Source organism: Tamandua tetradactyla, chromosome 6 (assembly GCF_023851605.1).
Source record: "Tamandua tetradactyla isolate mTamTet1 chromosome 6, mTamTet1.pri, whole genome shotgun sequence".
Lineage (NCBI taxonomy): Eukaryota > Metazoa > Chordata > Mammalia > Pilosa > Myrmecophagidae > Tamandua > Tamandua tetradactyla.
Window position 1 is genome coordinate 76948767 of NC_135332.1, and position 22956 is coordinate 76971722.

General features: G+C 34.6%; 1 protein-coding gene and 1 pseudogene across 1 annotated transcript in view; one reads left to right on the forward strand and one right to left on the reverse strand.

The window, feature by feature from the left end:
* The window catches only part of LOC143688433 (uncharacterized), a 33013-nt gene extending 10686 nt beyond the window's left edge, over positions 1-22327 (forward strand). Inside the window, exon 2 of the mRNA XM_077166330.1 lies at positions 21168-22327. Coding sequence (XP_077022445.1) covers positions 21168-21239 — 72 coding nt within the window. The 3' untranslated portion in view covers positions 21240-22327. The remainder of the gene's footprint in view (positions 1-21167) is intronic.
* Positions 21032-22517, reverse strand: LOC143688432 (alpha-1,3/1,6-mannosyltransferase ALG2 pseudogene; annotated as a pseudogene).
* Positions 22518-22956: the final 439 nt, after the last annotated feature.

Sequence of the window (22956 nt, forward strand, 5' to 3'; positions counted from 1 at the left end):
TTAACAAATAAGAGCACATACCAAAAATTGTGAAGACAAATTTGAAACATTGTGAAGGAATCACGTACTAGATCCAACACTCAATTGTAATAAATTAGTGATGATAAGAAGGTTGTGATGGCATAATTACAAACCAAGAGGTGAATGAAAAATAAATAGCCCCTATGTATACATTAATATAAATGAACCTGTAATCATGGATAGAAACTAATTTAAAATGTCCCTAACTAATAAGTTTACATGAATAAATGTTGGCTACATCAAGGACCAAGTATGAAATAGGAAAACATTAAAGTATTCAACCAAAATTTTGGACTAAATCATTATGATTTCATGTATTAAGAATGTACTTGGGCGGGCCGCGGTGGCTCAGCGGGCAAGAGTGCTTGCCTGCTATGCCGGAGGACCCCGGTTCGATTCCCGGCCCCAGCCCATGTAAGAAACAAACAAACAAACAAAATATAATAAAACAAGAAAATGTTTAAAGATGTCTCCCTTTCTTCCTTCCTTCCATCCTTCCTTCCTTCTCTCTGTCTTTCCTTCCCTTCCTCCCTCTCTCTTTAAAAAAAAAAAAAAAAAAAAAGAATGTACTTGGGGCCACAGTGGCTCAACGGGCAGAGTTCTCGCCTGACATGTCAGAGACCCAGGTTCATTTACTGGTGCCTGCTCATATAAAAAAAAGAAGAATGTATTTAAGAATATACACAATACAAATTTTAAAAATATATAAAAACTTTGATAACATTAAACTAGTAAATTCTATTTAAAATATACTTTAACACCAGCTACAAAAGAGAATATTTTATCCAGAGAAAAAGTACATCCATAGTAGGTTTAAAAATTATTTCTGCATATCTGTGATAGTTAATTTGATGTAGCAAATTGACTGGATTATGGTATGAATTATTTGGTAAAGAATTTGTTAGTATGAGGGTATTTTGAGAAAGAATTTGCTTCCATAATTATTTTTAATTTTTAACTTTTTATTTGTATAGTATGACATATATTTAAAGAAAGAAATAGAAAAAGCAATAGTTTTCAAGGCACTCTTCAATGAATAGTTACAGAACAGATCCCAGAGTTTGTCATGGCCTATCATATGATCTCTCATGTTTTCCTTCTAGATGCTACAGAATATAGGAGGCTAGGGGGCTTTTATATTTTTTTATCATCACAATTGACTTTTTTCCTTCTTGTTTTTGTAAAACACCATATATACAAAAAAGCTATAAATTTCAAAGCACAGCACCACAGTTACTGGTAGAATGCATTTCAGAGTTTGACATGGGTTACAATTTCACAATTTTAGCTTTTTATTTTTAGCTGCTCTAAAATACTGGAGAATAAAGGAGATATCAATTTAATGATTCAGCATGCATATTCACCTGTTAAATCCTATCTTCTCTGTATAACTCCACCATAACCTTTGATCTTTCCAACATTCTCTTTAAGGGTATTTGGGCTATGGCAATTCTAAATTTTTCATATTGGAAATGAAAATTACATTTTTTCACTTATTAAAAAAACTCAGGGCAAATCCAGGGTAATTGCCTTCCTTTCGTGCTTGTATAAAAGAATCTGTGATGGGTGGGCCATAGTGGCTCAGGAGGCAAAATTCTCACCTGCCATGCCTTGAGGCCTGGATTAGATTCCTGATGCCTGCCCATGCAAAAAAAATATATAGTATAAAAGAATCTGCAACACACAGTTCCAATTTTTGTATTTTAAAGCTCAAATAATATATAATTCAATTTTTATTTGCTTATTCTAGAATGTTTAGCTTATGGTGCTTACATTGCTTGAGAAATAATTCATTTTCTTCAATAATTGACTCTGCAACTATCATTTTCCCATAAGGGAATACACATGGAGCATTTATTATGTGTCAAATATTGTGATATTACATTTGCACATATTTTTAACAAGGTGATATGTAAAATCATAACAAAAAACCACAAGTATTCAATTGTACCATATTTGAGATAAATCAACATATTTAGAATGATATTTGAAATACAAGCTATTCTTGGACTCCTTAAAGAAGAGTGGATTGATGTAATAATTTTCAAATCCTTTTCTTCTCCAAAAGATAAATATCTATTTTTTTCATGTTCTTATCTCCTTCCTAAATAGTCTATGTAGAGCATCTTTTACCTCTTCTATCCTCAGGGCATAGATGAGAGAGTTTAACAGTGGTGTGAGCATGGTGTAGAAGAAGGTGAAGAACTTGTCATATTTTGAAGCAAATTTGTTCTTAAGGTCTGTGTAAACCATTACCACTGTCCCATAAGACATGAAGACAGCAAGATGGGAGTAGCAATTGGCAATGGCTTTCCCTCCCCTGACTTGATTTTCCCAATGGCTTCAGCTGTGTAGTCAGAGGATGTAAGAATAAACCCCGCCAGCATGATGGTGAAGAGAACAGAAAGAGTCATCAGCCACTCATTGGAGGGAGTGTTTCCATAGGCCTGATATATGAGCACAGGGACTTCACAGAGTAAGTCATCCACAGTGGTGGGCACAGAAGGGAAATTGGAGTGGGATGGGGGATTGAATGAGGGATTCCACAAAGCTAGAGAATCAGGCCCCAAGAGCCAGCTTCCAAGAGAAAAGAGAGTGTCTGATGATGGTGTAGCATAGTGACTGGCAGGCAGCTACATAGCAGACAGAGTTCATATCCACTAGCAACACACCTTCTGTAGACAGACAGAGAAACATGCACAGTGGAATGATAGCCTGTGTAGGTGGTTGTCTTTTCTGGTCCTAAATGTTTGACAGCATATGAGGCACAGTTGTTATGATAAAGCAGAGCTTCTGGAAGGAAAGCTTGCTATGAAAAGAAATGCAAAGGGGTGTAAAGGTGAGGGCTTGTGCAAAAGAGCAGGATACTTGTCAAGTAACATAGGATGATCATGGTGTAGAAGATGCTGACCTTCCATAAGAGAACCATTTATAGCTGGGACCATATAGAGAAGCCAAGAAGGATGAAACCAACAGGGAAACGTTTGCTAGTCATTCCTCATTGGGTTGACTTTGGGTTTAGACATAATTGCAAGTTACATTTGTAAACTGATTTTGTGGATTTGTTTAGAGAAGGCAACATTTTTTCCAGGGTATGGATATTTTCCCGTAACTTAAGCCAATATGATATAATCCCTTTTTCATAAGGCCAAATTGTTTACACAAAGAAAGCATTAGTAAGACACTAACATTTGGAATTCATCTCAAAAAATCTGTAGTCACATCCTCCTGATTACTTTAGATCACTTGCATATTCTTCCTAGTTTTTCTTTCAGTCACATATGCTGTATCTGTTTGAAAATTTATATAATAAAATGCTGAACTCATTTTGTTTTTCAAATAAATAGTCCCCAATAGGAAGAGAGTATTATTTCACGATGTTAATAGGAACATGTATAATGGAAATAATCCCACACACAAGGCCTTCTGCTCTAAGTGGCTGGTAACATAGTATCAAAAATGAGACCCTGTGCATAATACCATTCTTTGAGTAACTGAAGAAGCACCTTGGCAAAGAAGACATACCAGCTTTTAAATAACACAAACCTAGGTGGGATACTTGGTTCTTTTACCTTACATGAGTCAATTAAAATTGCTTTCAGTACACAACTTACAAATCTAAGGTCTAATAATTCCCACTTTATTGTTAAATGGGAAAGCAGTATAATAGGGCCTACTACCTTTTATCACAGTACACTAAGCATTGCTAAAACTAGTAGAACAAAAACATCATAATTGTTATCAAATTTGTCCCCCACAAATATCTTTTATTGTTATCCTCAGTAATCAACTGGGTATAATAAAAAGTTAAGTAAGAACCATAATTTTAACAATAGAAATGAAAAAAATGTCAAAAACATGAAATCTGTAAATGTTTTAAGCTTTTCTCCATGAGCAGGGGGAAAAAATGTCAAAGACACTGGCTAAATGCTACCTTGAGACATTGGTTGGGGGGAAGATTTTCATGGACTATTGTTTTTCTGTCTTCAGAAATTACTGAATAGTTTACAGGAAATAAAGATATTGACAGGGTCAAAATATTCTGCTAGGTCAAAGCAATTTGAGTCATGGATTGTGAAATTATGAAACTAGTCATAATAGGAAAAAGCTTGAAAAAATTTACTTAGTAGTATCTCTGCTCAATAGCAATTTCCTTCTTATTTATTCATATTCAGTGTCTTCTATGTGCAAAGCATTATGCTGTGATCTCAGCAAACACTGCTAAATAAAAATGAAATCCTGCTTTTATAAATGCTTGTGGGACATAGAAGACAGAAATGGTGAGTAAATAAATGATCAAATAAATCATAAGAAATCAACAATTTCAGATGGTAAGTCTTATAAAGGAAAAACAACACAGGTTATTATAATTAAGATAATAATGCAAGATGCTAGAACCAGAGGAGAATCATTTCACTTATAGAGAAGAGGAAAGGTGAAAGTCTCTTGCAGTAAAAATGTACCGGTAATAAATTGCTGGTGTGCCTGGGGAGGTAAGTGCACAGTGTACACTACATCAATGAACTCAGCTTCTTTGCACTAACTCTCCAAGGCTATTCTCCTAAACTCAATACCTAATTTCTCTCTGCAAGGTAACTTGAACTAATTACAGAGTGTGCATTCTTCCTCCATCAGTCTGCACCACTTATTCCATTTTCTCAATTTCTACAGAATATTGATTTAATTCACTATCTAGCCTGGATCATAATGCACTATTGTACTATATTGTATAGCTAGGGCAAAAATTTTCAAGTTGTTTATATGTGACTTTCTTTTTAAAATACCATGAGTTGAGGACTTCCTTATATAAAGAAAAAATAAATTCGAGCCAGTAGTATTATGTAGTATTTTGGGGTTAAGATTAGATTGAATTATGTCTTTAAATATTTATCTTTTTTATAATATAAATGCATTTTATAAGCACTATAGAAAATTTAAGATATATATGAAACAAAAAGAAACTTAAAGTAATTACTGTTCCTATCATGAAATATACCTACTTTAAATATTTGACTTTTTATTTTTAATATTTTGAGTAATAAATAAAGTATATAAATATACATGTAGGCATAGCATTTATTATATATTTTATATAAAATGCATAAGATGTAGTATTAGAATAGGCTCTGTTTTAATAAATAATTAATAAAATAATTATTTATTTTAACAATAATTAAAATAAATAATTAATAATTAATTTTTAAATTATTTATGTGTTCTTATGTGTTAAAGTACTTTTAAAAAGATCTCCTTGAATATAAAGTTTCATAATATTCCATCTTAATAAAATTAATATGATGATTTTCTTCCTATTTTCAATGTTGGTTTCCAATAAATTTGCTAAACTAAGTCTACACTGAAATTAGTAGCCTTGTGGTTAATTCACCTATGTATCTCTGAGTACATTTTTTCATTAAAAGGCTTAGTGTACTCATTTAATTTATGTTTTCCAGCTGACTTAATTTGATTTATGTGTTGCTGGCTTAATTTGCACTTTTCTCATTAATGCATTCTTTTGAACTTGCTGGTCATTTGAAAGTTTTCTTCACTGAAATTTTTCCTTGTGCCAAGCATCTCTTTTTCACTTATATATTTATACTTTCCTGATTAATTTGCAAGAGATTATAAATTACTAACATTTAGCATCTGTTTTATTTTAACATGGCCCACAAAAATACCCCAATTGAAATGCATCCTTTAATATTGTTTGTCTCTTTTTCTCCTTCTCAGAATATTTTTCCTTTATTCAAATTATAATTTATTTTCCACAGTGTTTTCTTTATTGCTTATGTATATAGTTTAGGTAAAACTTTACCCAAATTTTTTGTCTAGATTTCTTTAGCGTAATTTTCTGCCTAAAACTTTTTTTCATTCCAAAAATTTTTATTTAGCATCTGCTGTGTTCCTAACCCTGTGTTAGTAATTGGAGGTAGAAACAAAGGAAAATAAAAATGAATTAACAGAGGAATATTTTTTATTAGTCTGAAATAAATTGCATATAAAAATAGAGGAGATTGAAGAATTCAAAGAATGTTTACAAAAGAGAAAAATTTTATAATGAGGTTTTGGTACTCAAGGATAAAATAGGATATAGGCACAACCAAAGCTTTTTGCAGGTATTCAATAATGCATAAAAAATTATACACTGGGGTATGGAACATTTTATTAGTTGTTGTAGTATGAATGCCTTTTCAACAGGTAGAAAGACCTAAAAAGCTTTAAACAATTCAAAAGCAATTTTCAAAAAAAAGACTTTAATACCTAGAAATAGGAATGCATTTTTTTAAAGATATAAACTACTTCTATTTATCCAAAATCATACATGAAAATATAAAGAAAGGAAAAAGTATAGCAAGAAAATATAGTGAATATACAATAAAATCTTACACTGTATTGTCAAAAATTATAAAATGTTGTATTCCTTGAAATAAAAAATAGAATAATAGTATTATTGTGAAAAAAATTAAAAGAAAATACATGCAGTGACAAAGGAGTTCATACCAAATAAAAAAAGACAAATTCAACAAAGCTCAGATAATAAATAGAAGAGAAAATGAAATAAAAAAATTATTTGAAGAAAAAAGAACATAAACAGCCAAAAATGTTTAAGCACTTGAAAAAACAGCTTAAGAAATCCTGAGGAAAACAAAATTAAAAAATTTAAAAATCTGAAAATAACATGATAGATTTGTAAAGCATCAAAATGTCAAATATAATTCAAATTACAATCACATGTTAAAATATAGCTAAATGTATAGATTAAAAGTTGTATTCAGATATATTTTTCAAAATATGATATAAGAAAAACATGGGCTAAAAGCATAAATTGAGAATTACTTGGAAATCTAAGGGAAAACAGAAGGTCACCTATACCAGTGTAAATATCAGGCTCACCTCTGGATTTTTTAAGGATAAAAATAATTGATAAAATGGAGCAATATTTACCTGTTTTTTAATGTAATATATTTTAAATAGTATATTTATTCTTCAATTTTTAATGAAGAAGTAAAGGAATTTCAAATGTGTGATGTGTTAAGAAATAGTATACCGTTATATGCTTTCTAGCTAGTAAAGTTGGTTGAGAACAACCTCACTGAGATCATCAACTGATGAATAAAATACTATGTTAAAAAGTTTCATGATGAGATGGAGTCATTTAATAACACTAGAGGATATGACTAAATATGATTATGAATTATATGTATGACTCAAAATGGAATGTAAATGTAAGAAACCATTACAATGTGGAAATAATAATACACAGAAGATTCTGGATTTTGGTGGGAGAGATTTGCAAAATATAATTATAGTCTACTTCCCTCACCAATGCTTACAATGCATTATTTTCCTTTTGTAACTCCAGAAAACAAATACCTTTCTTGGCAGAAAAGAGCATTCACATTTAAAAGCTGATTAATTAGCTAAGAGAAAAAAGCACACATATATCATTAAAGTATTTAAGATGAATGAATAACTAAATACACAAATGCTGTACATTGCAGGCAAGATGATAGAATGTGTAAATGTATTAATTTCTTTTTTCTTAAGAGATAGTGAATACATTTATGAAATTGAATAAGTAACTTAAATACATTTTTAGAAATGTAAAAGTAATCAAAAGCTTAAAAACTATTAGCTTTCAAACTCAAACACAAATAGCCATATATTTAATTATAAATAGAATTAAACAAGTAAAGCAAAGGAAGTTTAAAAAGTGAAGGAAGCATGGCAAATGTAAGATGTCAGAAAAGAAATGAAACATATTTATGATGTGCTTAATAGAAATGGAATATGCTCACCTATTAAAGGAGAAAGAAAATATTACTGGATTAAGTGAAAATCCAAAAAAGTATGTTGCAATAACAAATCAGTACTGTAGGGCTGAAATTTTGACTAGATTATCCCCACAGAGATATGACATGCCCAATTATGGTGGGGTGTGACCTTTTGGTTAGATGGAGACTTGACTCCTTCCATTCCATGTAGGTCTTGATTACTTTACTGGAGTCCTTTGAAAGGGTTTAAACATTTTGAAGAGACTTCAGAACCGACAGTGATACTTGAAGAACAGTTGTTTTAAATTTGACAGAGACATGATGTTTGGAGTAACAACAGAGGTAGCCCATACAGCCAGAGATCTTTAGAGAAGCAGGAGGAAAATCTCCCTAGGGAAGCCTTATGAAACAACAACCTGGGAGAGAAAGCTGGCAGACATATTCATGGGCCTTCTCAGCTGACAGAGGTGTTCTGGATTGGATTAACCTTTCTTGACTGAAGGCAATCTCTTGTTGGTGTCTTAATTTGGACATTCTCATGGCCAACTGTAAACAGGGAACTGTATAAATTTCCCTTATAAGGCCATTCCATTTCTGGTATATTGCATTCTGTGAGTTTACCAAACTAATACACTCCAAATTTCCTACTTCCACACCAGCCACTGGTAAACTATTTTCTAGGTTCTGACTCTATGCATTCGCTTTTCTAATTATTTTATATCAGGAAGATACTTTTACTTTTGTGTCTGGTTTATTACATGAAACATGATGTTTTAAAGTTCACCCACATCATAGTATGTATTAGAACTTCATTCCTTTTCATAATTGAATAATATTTCATTGTATGTGTATGTCACATTTTGCTCATCCATTCATCAGTCAATAGACATTAGGACTGCCTCCATCATTTGGCAGTCATGGGTAATGTCAGTGTATTAATTTGTTAAGCTGCCAGAATGCAATATACCAGAAATGGAATGGCTTCAAAAATGGAATTTAATAAGTTACAAGTTTACAGTTCTAAGGCTCTGAAGATGTCCAAATGAAGGCACCAACAAGAGATTACCTTCACTCCATAAAGGCTGATGCCATCCAGAAAACCTCTGTCAGCTAGGAAGGCATGTAGTTGGTTTCTGCTAGTCCTTGTTCCTGGTTCTGTTACTTCCAGCTTCTGATGCCAGTGGTTTCCTCTCTAAGCATTGGTGGGACTTCACTCAACTCCTCCAAGACATAACTCTTGGTTCTGGCTTTCTTAGCATCTCATGTTAAGGCACATAATGACTTCTGCTGGGCTCTGCCCATGTTTAGGCATCTGTTCTTTCATTCAGCATTCCAAGAATCTCTAAACATCTGCATCTCTGTCAGCTCTTAAGCAAATGTTTCCTAGTGTCTGCAACTGCTGAGCTTTTTCCCAAATGTTTCCTGTTTAAAGGGACTCCAGTAAATTAATCAAGACTCACCATGAACGGGTAGAATCATTTCTCTGTCTAAACAAAAGTCCACACCCACAACTGGGTGTGCCACATCTCCATGGATATGATCTAATCAAAAGGGTTTCCACCCAACAATATTGAATGAGGATTAAAAGACATTGCTTTACTCAAGTATACAACATTTTAAAATGAGTACATTGCACCCTATGGATCCCAAAAATGACATGTTCTTTCCAGATATGAAATATTTTATTTCCATAACAATATCACAAGATAATTATACCATTTTCATAACAATACAAATACAATGCAAAGTCCAAAGGAGTGAAAAACCTCATCAAAGTCAGCTACAGGCATACTTTGTACTAAGGCAAAAAATTACCCTCTGGCTCTTGACCTGAAAAACTCATAACAAGTTATCTGCTTGCAATATACAAAATAGAGACAACCATAAAATACATGGCTCCATCACAATTAGGAGAAATCAAAGGTAAACAGGGGTCACTGGACCCAAGCAGTTTCAAAAACCTGCAGGGCAAACTCCACAAGATTTCAAAGTTTGAGTCATTTAACATCAGGGCTTTCAGAAAATAACAGCCTCAGCATTGCCAAGGACTACATAGTGCCCTTGCTCTTTCTCCAAATGTTGCAACACTGAAGTGTATTGGGAAATCACCTTTTCCTCAGCTCCACCCTCTACAAACTTTGTGGCAACATCCAAAGTGCTCAAACCCTCCAAAAATATTGGGTGGCAAGCCAACTCCCCCAACCCCTGGTTTATATGCTCCACACTCTCCAAGGCCTGGGGCAGCACAACTTTTCCAGAGCAATGAAGTGGACAAACTAACCTCTTTTTCTAGAACAAGTTCACTCTCTCTACGTGCATGGAAATGTCTGCTCTCCTTCACTGCTTTTGCTGTGTATCACAAATTTTGGAATATTGTCTGTTCATTTCCATTCATCTCAGACATTTCCTAATTTCCCTTGTCATTTCTTCTTTGATGCATTGGTTGTTTAAGAGTATGTTGTTTAATTTTCATGTATTTGTGAATTTTGTATTTCACCTTCTGTTACTGATTTCTAGACTGCTTCCATTGCAGTCACCGAAGATGCATTATATAATTTCAGTATTTTTGCATTTTTTCCCTTTCCTTATTGTTCTTTAGGCTAGATACCCTAACCATCAATGGAAAAGGTGTTTTGAAATCTCCTATTATCCATGTGGAAGTGTCTGACTTTTCCTCCCAATCTGGTAATAGTTGCTTCATTTATTTTGGAGCTCTGCCATTAGGTTCATATATATTTATACTGGTTAAGTGTTGTTGAATTGACCTCTTCAATCATTAAATATTGACTTTTAAAAGTCTTAAAGTCTATTTTAACTGATGTTATTATAACTATTCAGCTCTAGTTTGATTACTATTGCTTGGGGGGTATATTCCCCTTCCTTTCACTTTCTATCAACGTGTGTCTTTGAATTTAAGCTGAGTCTCTTATGTATAGCACATGGTTTTTTTCATGGTTTTATATCCATTATATAATTCTCTGCCTTTTGAAAAGATGGTATAACCTATTTACATTTAAAGTAACTACTGATAAGGAAGAACTTTTTTCTGCCAATTTGCTGTTTTGCCCTTGTATTACTTTTTAAATTCTCAATTCATCTGTTAATACCTATTTCCATATTTATGAAGCCTTAATTGTATCATTCTGAAATTCTTCTCACTTATTTCTCAATATATTTTTCTTAATGGTTAACATGAGGATAAAATGTAACATCTTCAATCTGTGGCAATCACATTTGATTTTATATCAACTTAATTTTAATAGTACAAACTTAAACTGTTCCCATTTCCCCTTGTCCCTAAAGCTTTTATCAAATATTCTGTTGGGATACCTTCAACACCATCTGGGTCAGTTGGCAGTATCTTAATTATTTGGATATTCAGTTTTGTTTGTCTTTTATAAAAAATTTATACTTACATTATATTCATTTTTAGTATGACTGATGATAATTTTAGTAATAAAATTTAATCCACATATTTCATTTTATTTATTGATATGATTTGAATTATTTCTGTAACTTTTGTTATTTTACTTTCAATTTACTTTTGTTCTTTTTCTCTCCTTTTTTAGATAGATTTCTTCTTGTTTGAGTGATTGTCTACCCACTAATATTTATTTATAAACTAGGAAGAGTCCATCATAATTAATAATCTTATTTGGTGTGATGAAGAAAACAAATTTATGCATGAAGCTTATGCATTCTAAACACATAGAGTCCAATACTGAAACACATAGAGGGCTTTTTATTCACTAATATGAAATACACTCTATTTTATGTTTATATCCTATCTCTTCCTCACTATTTCTATGATGAGTCTTTGAGCTATTATTCCTGTATTTAAAAAACACATTATAGAAAAAAAGTTTTATCAACTGGGATTCATCCCAAGAATGCAAGGTCAGGTCAACAAAGGAAAACCTATCAATATATCATTTACCATATAAATATAATGAAAGAAAAATTAACATGACAATTTCAATAGATTCAGGAAAACATTCAACAATGTCTATCACCATTTCAGTATAAATACACTAAAAAAACAGGGTGCATGGGTGGTTCCCATTCATGTTACTGTTATTTTACACTGATGAAATGATAGAATTATGTGTTCACTTCACCATCTTCATTCTAAAGCATTAAAATAATTATATTATTAAATAATTAAATGAATTATCAAGAATGTTCTTTTGTGGTGAGAAATTGGAGAAATGTCCTGGAAAGTAAGTTGGTAACATATAAACTGACATATTTTTCATTGATTTTTGCTTATTGATTGCACATCTAAAATACTGTAGAAATAAATAACTATAACCATAGAACACAAAGTATGTAAATGTATGCTCACTTCAGCGATTTGCCATAAGGAAAAATGGGAACATTCAAAGTATCTAATTATAGGGGACATATGTAATAAATTATTGATGTTTTTGTAGATTATCCAATCACAATAGAAATGTGCACAATCATAGTTAATTAGAAAAGAAATGCATGCAATTATATATGCAGTTTTATAACAAAATTAGAATAAATTTATTACCATAGAAAAAGTCAAGATTAAATACAGAAAAATGGTGTTCTAGTTAGCTAGCTGCCAGAATGCATTATGCCAGAAACAGAATGGCTTTTAAAAAAGGGAATTCAATAAGTTGCTAGTTTACATTTCTAAGGCTGAGAAAATGTCCCAATTAAAACAAGTCTATAGAAATGCCCAACTTAAGGCATCCAGAGAAAGATACTTTGGAGCAAGAAGTTCAATGAAGTTCAATGTTTTCCTCTCAGCTGGAAGGGCACATGGCAAACATGGCAGGTCTACTGGCTTTCTCAGGGCTCTACAAAAAGGGACTCTCTCCAAAATGTTTCCTCTTTTAAAGGATTCCAGTAAGCAACTCCATCTTCAATGGGTGGTGACACACCTCCATGGAAATCATCTAGTCAAAAGTTACCATCCACAATTGGGTGAGTCACCCCTGCACAGAAACAATCAAAATGCTCACACCCAGCAATATTGAATGAGGATTAAAGGACATGGCTTTTCTGGGGTCCACCATGGATTCAAACTGGCACAAATGGTAATAAGAATGTTTCATATGCATTTCATTTTTATCTGTACTTAAGTAATTTTATTCAAACTTCTTTACATGTGTTTGATTTCATTTTTTTATTTTCTGATTTTATTTTGGAGAAAATGCCTATTTTGTTTTTATGCAAAGATTAGTATCTTTATTTTCTTATTTTTTATCTATAATTTTCTTCTGAATTATTTAGAAGTTATTAGTTATATCTGGTAATTGATGTTTTCTATAGAGGAACCAATAAATGGATGTTAATTTTATCTTTGTCATTTATTTTGGTTCCATAGTTTTTATTCTTACATTTCGTATTACTACTTTTACTGTGCACTTAGTTATCTTTTCATTGGGAGATTTCTGCTTTTTAATATGTCAATTTTGTGTTATAGAGACTATATTTCATTGAAATTGATAGAGAATCAGTAGTATATTCCTTCCTATGCCATACTTTTCTGATAATAAAAAATTGACACATTGATAAATGTGAGGTTTTCCTGTAGAACTTCTCTCCTTGATAGCTATAAATAATACCATGTGCCCTTAGTATGTTCCATCTAGTGCCTGGGATTTTCCTTCCATTACTGAGAGATAATTCACTTAAGAATATACTAGAATAAGAATTCAATCTGATTTATATCTGTCTTGGTGTTGCTAAATTGGGTATTCATTACCTTAGTTGCTTAATGGATGTTGAAGAAGTGTAAAATAGACAGAGTATATTTGGAAAGACAGCTCTGAGACATTTGGGAAATTCTTCTGGTGCCTTTTTTCTGTGATATGTTGCTATTTTGCCTTCAGTCTATAGTTTGATAGTGGAGGCAGCTCCAAACTTTCTATATAGCATTAAATGGCTTGTGATATTATGGTTCCAAGGTCAATTTTAGATGAATCTCAGTTGTTTTCCTTTTAATCAATCTTCAGAACTGCTAAATCATTTGAAAGCCCATCTGGATTCTATCAGCTTTTTTTTTTTTCATTTTTAGTAATGTGCAAGTTTTATGTTTTTTCTTCCTTGTGCATAATGTTAGAAGAAGGAAGTCAAACTAACATTTCATGCCAAATAATTTTCCTCTAACTCCAAATTTCTGTTGGAATACTTCAAGTTCACAGATTCATGATGTTCTCTATATTGCAGAAGTGAGAAAAATAAAAAGAAAGAAAAATGGAGAATTGGAGGAAATTGGATTTAAAATCCTATCAAATGCAAGAATGGAGTTGTAAGGTTCTTCTGAAGTCCTCTGGTTTTATTTATTTTTTATTTTGTTTACTCTCCATACTGGAAAAGCAAATTACATATATTTGTAATAGCAAGAGGATGCATATGAATTTAATATTTCAAAATTTAAGGCATGAAATACAGCAAGTTACCCTTTCCTCTACAGAAGTTAGGGTCAGAAGCAGTTACTTGAAGTTGTTACATTAACAGCATGGTATATTTTAAAAGTGGTCCATAAACAAACTCAAATATACACTAATGTGTCACTTTTATTCAACTTTTAAGCCCATCAAAGAAGAGAGGAATGAATCTAAAAGACACTGGATCAATCTCCTTAACAGAATCTCATGTATTTGATTGTTTTTCTAAAATAATAGAATTATTTCAACCCCAGAGTTTTGTAGAAGTAGAGTGTTATAGCTCTGATTTATTTTTTGTTTCCATGTTTTAAATGAGTCAATACAGCATGATGCTTTGATTGTGTATTTTAACCTGATGAGGGATAATAGTTATTTACAACTTCAGTGTGACTTGCATATATAATACATTTCAAAATGTAGAAATAAAGGTATGTGTCAAATGTTAAGAAACACATAATATGAAATAATTTTTATGATCTTAAGATGTGTCTGAAGAAAGAGATGGGGGAACATTTTAGTGGAGTTTTCAGAAATAAACAGAGGATTAACAGGTAGACCAGCAATCAAGGGGGAAACAGTGGGGACATGAAAATTGATGTCCTTGTTGAAAAAGAGCAGAGTGTTTTCTGTAGATGCAGCATAGAGTTTTGGAATTCTGGAGAATGATGGTTCTGGTGTTAACTTGGCCAGATGATGCCCAGTTGTCTGGACAGGCAAGCACTGGCCTGACCATTGCTGCAAGGATTTTTTTTTTGGCTGATTGATAAACCAGAAGGCTGGTGTAATAAAAGAATCACTCAGTTGATTGCATGTGTGTGCTGATTACATCTGTGATAAACTAAGGCATGTCTCCCACCAATGATAATCCAATCAGTTGAGGGCTTTTAAGGGATAAGAGATATTTTCACTGCTTCCTCAGCCAGCAAGTGTCTCCTGTGGAGTTTTTCCAGAGCCATCATTGAAGCTGGCAGCTTCTCAGACTGCCTTGTGGCTTTGGATTCTTCCATTCTCACAGATGTGTGAGACACCTTCATAAATTTAATCTTTGCAGAAATCTGCTGTTAGTTCTGCCTCTCTAGAGAACCCTGACTAATACAACTTGGCACCAGAATTGGGGTGTTGCTGTGGTTTGCAAATACCAAACATTTTGGAGTGGCTTTTTAAATGAATAGGGGAAGATTCTGGAAGAGTTGTGAGGATTTGATAGAGAAGACCTGGATTATTTTGAGGAGACTGTTGGTAGAAATGTGAATTCTAAGGATAATTCTGCTAAGTCTTCAGACAGAAATGATGAACATTTCATGGAAAAGTGGAAAGAAGACTTTTTTATAGATGGAAGGAAGAATTTGAAAGTGATGAACTTGGATATTTAGCCAAAGAAATTCCTAAAAAAATTTGGAAAATGCAATCTAACTTCTCCTTGCATCTTATAGTAAAATGTAAGTTGAAAAAGATAAGTTGAGAACTGAACTCTTGCATATAAAGAAGAGAGAAATTAGTGTTCTGGAAAATTCTGGGCTTCCAGAAAATGAGGTCCCAGTGAAAAAAAGATTATACAAGCAGGGATATATTTAGCAATTGCAGGACAAGTGAAGATTTGAAATGGAGTTATCCAGAAAGGATTTCAGGAAAGTACTCTTGTCTGATGGATATGACCCCATTATTACTGCATAGAAAACAAGCAAGAGTTGTGGAATCTTTACAAATGGAACCAATGCCAGTATGAATGAAAAGGGACAAAAAGACAATTTGAAAGAAAAATGGTCTCAGAGGTAGAACTCAGAAAGCTAAGTTCTGGGGCCAGGAAATTTTGGGCCATAAAGGCAGACCCAGCCATACATGTGAAGAAGGTGAGTTTGTCCTGGAAGCAGAAAGTGGGATATGTGCTTTATCACTCAGGAAGAGTTGTGCCATGTCAGGTCTCAGAGAGGTGGATCACATAAACCAAGGATTTGTGGGAGCCTGGATGCCACCAATTGTTCTGGAGGGGTTGAGTGTATGTCCTGGAGATGGCAGAGACCCAGGGTGCTTGCCTGATGTGTGGAGATGGTGTAACTGAGTAAAAACTGGCCCCACAATGAACACTAATTTTGCAACACACCCCAATATTTGGAGAAAGAGCAAGCCCACTGCATAGGCCCTTGGAAAAGGTGGGACTGGCACTTTCTAGAGCCCCAAGGACAAAGTATCCCCTGAGTTTGAAATCTAATGGAGTTTGCCATGTAGGTTTTCAGAACTTTTTGGGTCTGGGGCCCTCTATGTTCCTTCTAATTTCTCCCTATGAAGTTGGAAACATTATACTACGACAGCCCCTCCTTTGTATATTGCCAGTAGACAATATTCTGAGTTTCATAAGGCCACATCTAGAGATTTTTTTCTTAGAATACATCATGTCTTTAGCTGAATTTGATGAGATTTTGGATTAATTTTAACATTATATTGTATTTGTATTGTTACTGAAATGTTTTAAGGCTTTGTGATATTGTGATGGAGTGGATGTATTTTTTATATGGAAAAACATATCTTTTGGGGGTCTAGAGTGTGGAATATGCTTGTTTGACTCTATTATGTAACCTATGATTCAATGCTGTAGAGAAGAAATTTTTTATTAGTTTATCTCCATGTCCAAATTGAGACATGTCCAGTTTGGGATGCAAACTTTATATTAGATGGAGATGTGACTCCACCCCTCCAGATGGATCTTGATTAGTTCATTGTATCCCATTAAAAGAAGAAACCTTTCAGAGAGAGCTTAAAGCTCATGGAGCAGACCTGACACAGATGCTAACACTTGGAGAGCAGAGACACAGGTATTTGGAGATGGTTGGAGCCCAGCAGATGTCATAATGAGATGTTAAGAAAGTCAGAACCTGGAGGGAGACAAGAGAAGTCAAGAGATGAAAGCCAGCCTTGGAAAAGAAAACTGAGGAACCCCCACAGAAACATAGGCTGAAAGCAATGGAGCACAGGAGTAAAGGACCAGCAGATGCCAGCCACAAACCTACCAAGTTGACAGAGGTGTTCCTGACACACTGACATTTCTTAAATTAAAGTATCTTTCCCTGGATGCTTAGTTTGAGAATTTTTATAGGCTTAGAACTACAAACTATTAACTTATTAAATTCCACTTTTTAAAAGCCATTTCAGTTTTGCTACAACACATTCCCACAGCTTGCAAACTAACACATGGAGACAGACTTTTGAGAATATAATACTATGGTGACTCAAGTAGTTTAGTCACTTTTAGAGCTCCAGAACATTTAATATTCTTCCTAGCACTGTACAGAAAAGTACCTATGACAAATAATACATGGGCTAAGGATGGCCCTTTAAGATTATTCCTGTAGCTCATAAACTTTGTGACCTCAGAGCATTGCCCATTATCACTGTAGTCAAGGCCATTTTCACACCCTTATTTCTCAAAGTATAAATAAACAGGTTTAAGAGGGGAGTGAATAGAATTAAGAAAAATGGAGATAAATTTTCCCTAGTTTTTGAGCTATTTCTATCTGGGTGAAGATATATAAAGGTGATTGTTCCTTGGACAATGATGACCATACTTGGTGGGAGGAACATGTCCCAAACGAAATTTGATGACCTGTGGGTGATTTGATTCTCAGCACAGCTGGGTTTATAAAGCCATAGGAGACTAAGATGAGGGACACAGGAACAACAGTGAAGACCACACTGGTCACAAAGAGCTCTGCCTCATTGAAAGATGTGCCCAAACAGGCCAGTGTGATGAGCACTGGAACTTAACAAAAGATGTGGTCCAATTTGTCATAACCACAGAGGGGCAGCTGCACAGTAAGGGAGCACTGAATTAGGAAGGTGGTGAGGCCACTGAGCCAAGGTTGTACAGAACAGGGCTAAGGATGCATAATATGTATTTAGTGAAGAGACTGGTAGATGGTAGCATAGTGGCCATAGGCCATGATGGACAAGTAAATATACTCACAGGAATTACAATCCCATGGCCAACTAAAGCTGGGCAATGTATCCTTTTCCCTCCTCTGTTTTTTAACTCTGGTGAGCAGGCAGATTGCAGGACATCTCCACATGTGCTGCAACTTTCCCTCTCTAATCTTCCTCACAAGCATTCAACTGATTTTAAGTTGTTACTACTTAAGTTAATATCATGTAAGTACCACATAAAAGTTTATATTTCTTTAGATACTATTATGAAATCATATATTTAAGCAAAAATTATCCATTCTTCCTATTCTATCTGTAAATTCTTGTATCTCCTTGGCTTTATTTATTACTCTTACATCATCATCATCAGACTTCTGACCTTCTCCTGAAAACATTTACCTGGATATGCACAACTGAAAAGTCCACCTATAACTTTCCCTCATCTACAAAACTGATTTATTGTTCCTTTTTCATTATTCAGACAGTACTTTTAACTCCCCAGTTCACCAGGCTGAATATTTTAATATTGTCTTCATTTCATTTTTAAAATTTATCCTTTTACCTATAACTGGTCTAAAAGTTCTCAATTTTATTAAATATTTCATTCATCACTGCATGTCCAATATTCTTAATCTAGAATCCATGATCTACTTTCTGGAATGAACTCTAAGTTTTAAAATTCAGTTGTTTTCAAGTTTATTTCTTATTCATTAAAGTAGTACTCTTTATCCAAACACCAGCTTACATGGTAAACCTGTGGATAAAAACAATGAAGCAGAAGCCTAATGAAGCCAAGTGTATAGTCTCAGTGATGAGGCATAATTCTCTCTGCCTTCCTTACCACCATTATTTTCTCCACAGCACCCTTACATTAAGCACTTCAGAAGCCCTGGTGGATAATTAAAATACTAGTCTTATTTCCCTTCCTGCTATTTATCGTTTTCAATTCTTTTCCAATTATGCTGCAGGCTGTTATTCAAAGATATACACCAGTGCAGACCTGAACAATAAAATTCCTTAATTATTTCTGCAACACCTATGACCTAAATGTCAAGCTTTTTGGCATGATTTCTGTAATATACAATTGGAAACTCTTTTATATTTATCCACAAATTAACTGTCTTCCCAACCATTCCATCCTCTAGCCTCACAATACTGTTTCTCCAGTTCCTGCTCTATAGTAATTACTATATGAAACACTGATAACCATTATCTGCAGAATTTAATGTCACTTCTGTGACATACAACTGCTTAAGTTTTGTTCAGAAAATAAATACTCAAATGTATATTTCTTTATATGTATGACACCACAATGGGAGAAAATACACTGCTTTGTAATCATACTTTTTAAACCTTTTTATTGTATAATATAACATATATACAAAGCAAAGAAAGAAAAAAGCAATAGGTTTCAAAGCACTCTTCAACAAGTAGTTACAGGAAAGATCTCATAGTTTGTCATGGGCTGCCACATGATTCTCTCAGATTTTTCCTTCTGGCTGCTCCAGAATATAGGAGTTTAGAAAGAATAAATATTTTTATCATCATAATCAAATTTTTAAATTCTTTTTTTGTGAAAAATAACACATATACAAAAAAGCAATGAATTTTGAAGCATAGCATCATAATTAGCTGTAGAACATATTTCAGAGTTTGGCATGGGTTACTATTCCACAATTTTAGGTTTTTACTTCAAGATGCTCTAAGATACTGGAGATTAAAAGAGATATCAATTTAATAAGTCTGCAATTATATTCATTTTTTAAATTCTATCTACTCTGTATAACTCCACCATTCCCTTTGATCTTTCTATTCCTTTCTTTAGGGGTATTTGGGCTATGGCCATTCTAACTTTTTCATGCAAAAGGCACAGTCAATAATATGGAGCAGGGAGATGAAACTAGCTGATGCTCTGGAGAGGCTGGACCCTCTAGGTTTTAGGACCTATATGGTCCAGAAACACATCTGGAGGTTGTAGGTTTCTGGAAAGTTACTTTAGTACATGGAGTCTTTGTAGAATCTTATATATTGCCCTAAGTATTCTTTAGGATTGGTTGGAAATGGTTTTAGGTTGGAGGTGACAAGTTATGACAGGTAGCAACGTGGAACTGAAGCATTGTGTAAAAAGCAACCTCCAGAGTAGCCTCTTGACTCTATTTGAACTTTCTGCCACTGATACTTTATTAGTTACACTTCTTTCCCCCCTTTTTTTTGTCGGGGTGGAGTTGTGGATTCCACCGTGCCAGGGTTGACTCATCCTGGGATTCATACTGCACACAGCCAGGAAACCTTGCACCCCTGGATGCCGTGTCCCATGTAGTGGGGAGGGCAATGCTTTCGCTTAGAGTTGAGCTTAGAGATAGTGAGGCCACATCAGAGAAATAGTAGAGACTTAATGCCTTTGACTAAGAATTCTTGGAGACTGGAAGTGATTTACATATTTATGATTTATGTATTCATCCTAGATTCTAATACATCTAGCAAGCATTTGTTAGGAGCTGATTAAAATAAGAGGTACTAAGCATGAAAAAGCAAATAAAACAGTGAGAACTCAAATGTGAGTCTCCAATTCTAATGGCAGAGCCAAGAATTTTTCTACGTTAAATTACATTTGAAAAGATTCCTTCCACAAATCTCAACTTTGGTAATTCGAAATTTGAAAGTAAGGAGCACTTTATTGTAGATGTTTATATATAATTGCCATAGGATTAGCCATAGCATTCCCCAATCTAATAATTTCTTTTTTTATGGCAATGCTGTCTTTAATTTCCTAATACATCTTTTATGATAAATTCTCTTTTATGATACATTTTGTTTAATGTATTCTATTGGTACTGCCAAAGAAATAATACAGTTTTCAATTGCATTCTATTTACTTTCTTTTATTAGACCCCATTTACTTTTTTTTTTCAGAACATAAAAATACTGTTTTATTGAAAATGAAGACAGAGTTATGAGGTATAGGAAGGTGGTTCAGATTCAAGGCTCAAGTTTGTATGCTTGGTTTTAAAAAAAATATCTTCTTTATTAGGTTCTAGGTTTCTTTTTGGTGTTAGAAGTGGATCCACAAACCACCAAAATGATATTGAGGCATGCAGCATAAAGACCTTCAAAAGGATCTGATTATTCCACCAGTTTGGTGACATACTGGTAGAGCTGCTCTGTAAAGGCTTCAGAGGAAAACTTTTCCTTCACCCAGGCTCGTCCAGCCTGTCCCATTGTGGTTTTCAAGGAAGGTTCGTGGATGAACTTTTCCATTGCTTCTGAGAAGTGGGTTGGATCTGGCTGACACAGAAACCCCATGAGGCCGTGGGCTATGGACTCCAGGGGCCCGCCTGAATTAACAGCAATGACTGGGCATTGCATGTACATGGCCTCCAGAGGGACAATGCCAAAGTGCTCATTGCTTGGAGTGTACAGCACACACATGCAGCCGTGGAGGAGTGAGATTTTCTGCTTGTCTGAGAAAGACCGCAGGAAGGTCACATGTTGGCCCAGGTCAGACTGCTGGACCATGCTCTTCAACTCCTGATAGTATTCCACATTCTCCAGGACTCTATCGTCGTAACCACCTGCCACTATCAGATGAACCCTGTCCCAATCCTGGGATGTCAGTCTTCCTCGCAGCTCTACTAGGGCTTCCAGTGCCAATGGCAGATTTTTCTTCCTTTCGTATCTGTTGATGGAGAGGAACACGAATTCTTTTTCTTTGGGGACTAGGTCATCAAGCTTTTCAGGAACTGCTGAGTCAAAGCTGGTGACATTCAGAGATGGGTAGAGGACATTGGGGTTTACATAAGACAGGGACTTGAAAGTGTCCTTAAACACTCCAGCTGTGAACTGGCTGTTGACCACGATAGTCTGCCGTGCCTGTGGTGTACTCCTCAACCCAGTCAATCGGGGCTCTGTACAGGCATTTAAGAACAGAATCTCTCCTGGTGAGCAGCAGATCTGGGAAGTGACAGTAAAACAGGATCTTCTTACGCCGCCTGGCCAGCCTGAACACTGGGATACAGGCAGACACCTGGTCGCACACGACCACATCGAACTCCTCGCCGCTGAGCAGCAGCACGTAAAGCGCCAGGTAGACCATGCGCAGGTAGGCGCAGAGCGCGGCGCCGCGGCCGCCCCAGCCCAGGCTGCGCGGCAGCCAGTCCCCGGCGCAGCGCACCCGCAATTCGCTGCTCTCGGCGAAGCAGTGGCCGGGGTCGTAGTGCGCAGTCCATATCTGCACTTGGCAACCTCGCGCCTGCAGCGCCAGCGCCGCATCCAGGACCAGCCGCTCCGCGCCGCCTACGCCCAAGTCCGGGTGTAGGAAAAGCACCGACGGCCCGGAAGCCCGCTCCGGGGCCCGGTCAGACCCCATTTACTTTTAGATTAATTAATTTTCTTTTTTCGTTTCTTTTGAAATCTCTTGTTTTTTCCCCATTTCATAAGATGAGTATTTCCTATGTCATCTTTCTTCAGTTATTTGTGTGCTTATATAGAGAAAGACATTTATTTACTCTGAGCCCAGTGCTTGTTCTATCCCAAGTTTTACTATAAACTACATTCCTTTTCGGTTTGTGCAAAAGTGGATGAGTTATATTTGCATCTCATTTTCTTGTCTAGGACTTTCAAGGGCTGTGTTTTATAATTTCAAATATAATTAAAGTATTTTAAAAGACAAAGTAATATAATTAAAGATAATTTTGTTAAATTGTAGTTCAGAGGGAATGTAAGATATAAAATATCTAGTATTCAAATATATTGAGTTTTTAATGCCAATTACATAATAAAACCTTGCAATTAATTTGTTATCTAATATTTAGTTTCACCAA